Source organism: Mandrillus leucophaeus, unplaced genomic scaffold (assembly GCF_000951045.1).
Source record: "Mandrillus leucophaeus isolate KB7577 unplaced genomic scaffold, Mleu.le_1.0 Scaffold78, whole genome shotgun sequence".
Classification (NCBI taxonomy): Eukaryota; Metazoa; Chordata; class Mammalia; order Primates; family Cercopithecidae; genus Mandrillus; species Mandrillus leucophaeus.
In genome coordinates this window covers 760,723-763,943 of record NW_012108474.1, presented here as the reverse complement: position 1 = coordinate 763,943, position 3,221 = coordinate 760,723, and the positions used below count along the sequence as shown (strand labels likewise).

General features: G+C 62.4%; 2 protein-coding genes across 2 annotated transcripts in view; both read right to left on the bottom strand.

Moving 5' to 3' along the window:
* Positions 1–3,221, bottom strand: part of RHOT2 (ras homolog family member T2) — an 11,221-nt gene that overhangs the window by 2,837 nt on the left and 5,163 nt on the right. The window lies entirely within an intron of this gene.
* LOC105529696 (mitochondrial Rho GTPase 2-like) lies at positions 1,739–3,212 on the bottom strand. Its single transcript, XM_011966896.1, has 3 exons — positions 3,007–3,212; positions 2,722–2,876; positions 1,739–2,428 (listed from the first exon to the last, which is right to left on the bottom strand). The coding sequence occupies exons 1-3, from the start codon at positions 3,058–3,060 to the stop codon at positions 2,302–2,304; spliced, it is 336 nt and encodes a 111-aa protein (XP_011822286.1). The 5' UTR covers positions 3,061–3,212; the 3' UTR covers positions 1,739–2,301.

The following is a 3,221-nucleotide window of genomic DNA, read 5'->3' as shown; positions in this document are numbered from 1 at the left end:
GCCAAGACACGCGCGCACCCTGCACGCGGACGCACACCCTGGACAGGAACCGCCTCCAGCGAGCACCGCGTCTCAGTGCCGACCCCCACCCCCGCTCTGGCGCAGCTCCAGCACATTGGACGACCTCCGCGGCAGCCGCTGGTAAATGGAGTCACGGGGGTTGAGGGGGCACCTAAAACCCCCATGTAAGTCCGTTCGCCCTCTCACAGCCCTCCTGGGCTCAGGCCTGTGAGGATGTCACCTCCTCCAGGAAGCCTTCCCTGACCACTGCTTGCCGCTCCCACAGGCTGACCCAGTGCTCCCTGCGGTTCATGTTCCCACGGCTGCAGCTCCTTTCTTGCGGCAGACACACCCCCTCCTCCTCCCACGCCCCGCCCCACCTAGCACGGCAGCAAGGAAGCCCCTCGCCCTGCATGGCCGCTACAGCCACCTTAGGGTGAGGAAGACCCTGCTTCAGCTGCCTTGGCTCAGATGACCAAGCCCAGCCCACTCATCCACACCCTGGGGTGGAGGCCCCGACCGCTCTTGCAACTCCATGAAGGACAGCAAAACCTCCCGCCCTAAGAAGGCGCCAGGGCTGGGCACAAGGGGCATCCCGACACAGAGTGGAACCCCCAGGGGGCAGGGCTGCAGTTGGGATGAGGGGACCTACTCCTGGGAAGGTGGGCCAACCCCTCCACAATGGAGGTGACAGATAAGACACGTGTGACTGCCGGGCGCGGTGGCTCACACCTGTAATCCCAGCACTTTGGGAGGTCGAGACGGCCAGATCACGAGGTCAGGAGTTGGAGACCAGCCTGGCCAACATGATGAAACCTGGTCTCTAAAATTGGCTGGGTGTGGTGGCACATGCCTGTAATCCCAGCTACACAGGAGAACTGCTTGAACCAGGACCCAGGAGGCAGAGGTTGCAGTGAGCCGAGATCACGCCATTGCACTCCAGCCTGGGCAACAAGTGAAACTCTTGTCTCCAAAAAAAAAAAAAAAAAAAAAAAAAATACATGTGCCTATGGCAGCCCCTGCAAGAGCCACTCAGAGGGCTCCTCCTAGGGTTGCAGTGGTCCCAGAAGGCAGGCCGTGGGGTACAGCGGGCTCAAATAGCATTAGGCGGTAGGTACCTCAGGGGCCAGTGCCACAAGCTCCAAGGCAGGGCCCGCATGGGCCAGGACTTGGGAGGGAGCCCCACCTGCCACTCCCTAAAGGCAGACACCAGAGGTGGGGACCAGGCCTTCCGACATGTGTCTGGGTGACTTTGGGAAGGCCATGCCCTGGGTCCCGAGAAGCAGGTATCTGGACTCAAATCCCAGCCTGTCCCTCCTTCTGGTCCATCCTGCCTCCCTCCCTTGGGTCAGGGCCCCAGGGTCACCCTGCTCTGTGGCAGGCGGTGACCACATATGGTCACACAAGCCCAGGTTCTTGGCGCAGCTCAGCGAGGCCGACAGGACACTCTGGGGAGTGGGCGGGCAGTGCCGGGGCACACTGGACCCTCAGAAGGGGCCATCAGGAAAACATCTCAGGTACCGGTGCCCCCCAATCCATGCCGGGCACACACCGTCCTCATGCAGTGAGCTCCTACTCCCAGACCGCAAGACCTCCAGGGACACTGGCTCCCAGGCCACAGCGGCCCAGAGTGGACCTTCCAGAGGCCATATGCACATGCCTGAGACCTCAGGACAGTGACCCAGGGACGAAGGAAGGGGTGGCATTTCCAGCCCACATGAAGACAAACAACACATTCTAGGTTGAATCAAGGCAAGTTGTCTTCAGAGACTGGGATCCCAGATGGAAAAGACACAGTGAAGTTTAATCAGGAACCCAACCTCCAGTCCCTGCTGCAATCACAGAAATAGCTCCAAACTTGAGGGGGGAACCCCCCCAATGCCTGCTTTTGGCCCAAAGCTCTGCCTTCCAGCCCTCTTCACACCCACTGGCCACCCAGGATCAGGAAAGGGGGGTAGAGCCCTGAGAATTCCGGGTCTGGGGTCACCGGCTCCCACACCTGTGCTCCCCAGCCCAACACACATGATGCCCAGAGGTGGGCAACCCCTGACAGCGGTGGCCAGCACTCGGGAGCTCCTGCTCAGCCACCTGCCACGGCCCACCCTGGGGGTCTGGCAGGAGCCAGGACAGTGCATGGCAGCCTGAGGCCCTGCTGCAGACCGACTGCCTTCAGAAACAAAAAGTCTGGGCAGAAGGGCATCCCCAGAGTGGCAGCCTGGCCTGCACCCCAGCTGTGCTGCCCCTGCAGAGCCCCAGCAGTGAGCCACACCATCAGGGGAGGGGACTTAGGTACCAGGGGCCTCACTGGCTCTTCACCAGGACCCTGTAGAGCGAGAAGCTGAGCACTGCGGCCATGGCGGCCCCGAGAACCCCCAGCAGGCCCCGGAGCCAGAAGGAAGAGGGATGCAGCTCTGCGTGGACCAAATGTCTGCAAGAGAAAAGGATCATCTGCAGATGCCTCAGGCACATGTCCCTGGCTTGCTGCTGGGCACCCTCCCATGTCCTGGACTCACAGGGCCTCAGAGCCAGGTTCCCAGACCAGAGGCACAGCTGGCAGAGGCCAGGCCCTGGAGCAGCACGTCTGGACACTGGCTCCCTCTGTCACACAAAGCTCCACCCCGTCCGTCACTCTGGCCCCATTTCCAGGCCTGACACCACAGCTGCCCACTGCCCAGATGACAGACGCTGCCAGTCCCCAGGGCTGTGCTGCCGGGTACCCACGGGAAGGTGGCCATGGTGGCAAGCTGGGTGAAGACGGCAGTGCTGGGCTCGGCTGGGCCAGCACAGGAGAACGGCACAGGAGCTGGTAGCCGGTGCTTGCGGCAAAACTCGGCTGGCGATGGGCCAACCGGCACACCACCTTCGGGCAGGTCAGCCTTGGAGGAGACGAAGAGGCAGGGGGTCTGCCCGTCCATGTAATGGTGCTGTGGGCAGAGAGCAGTATGAGGTACAGTCTGGGGTGGCCAGACCCTGCCCCGTGGCCATGTGGCCCTTGCAGGGCCCCACCTTGTAGACGCTGGCACAATGTGCAAAGGACTTTGGGTCACTGCCATCAAACATCAAGCAGGCAACATCACAGGCGGCGTCCAGCGACGTGGCCAGATCATCTGTGCCCACCTCACACAGCTGGGACAGACAGTGGCCTTAGGGAGGGTCCCTGGGCTCGGTCCCCCTAGGGCCGTGCTGGGCCAGCTCTGCCAAGCAGGCCCGGGTGACCCTGG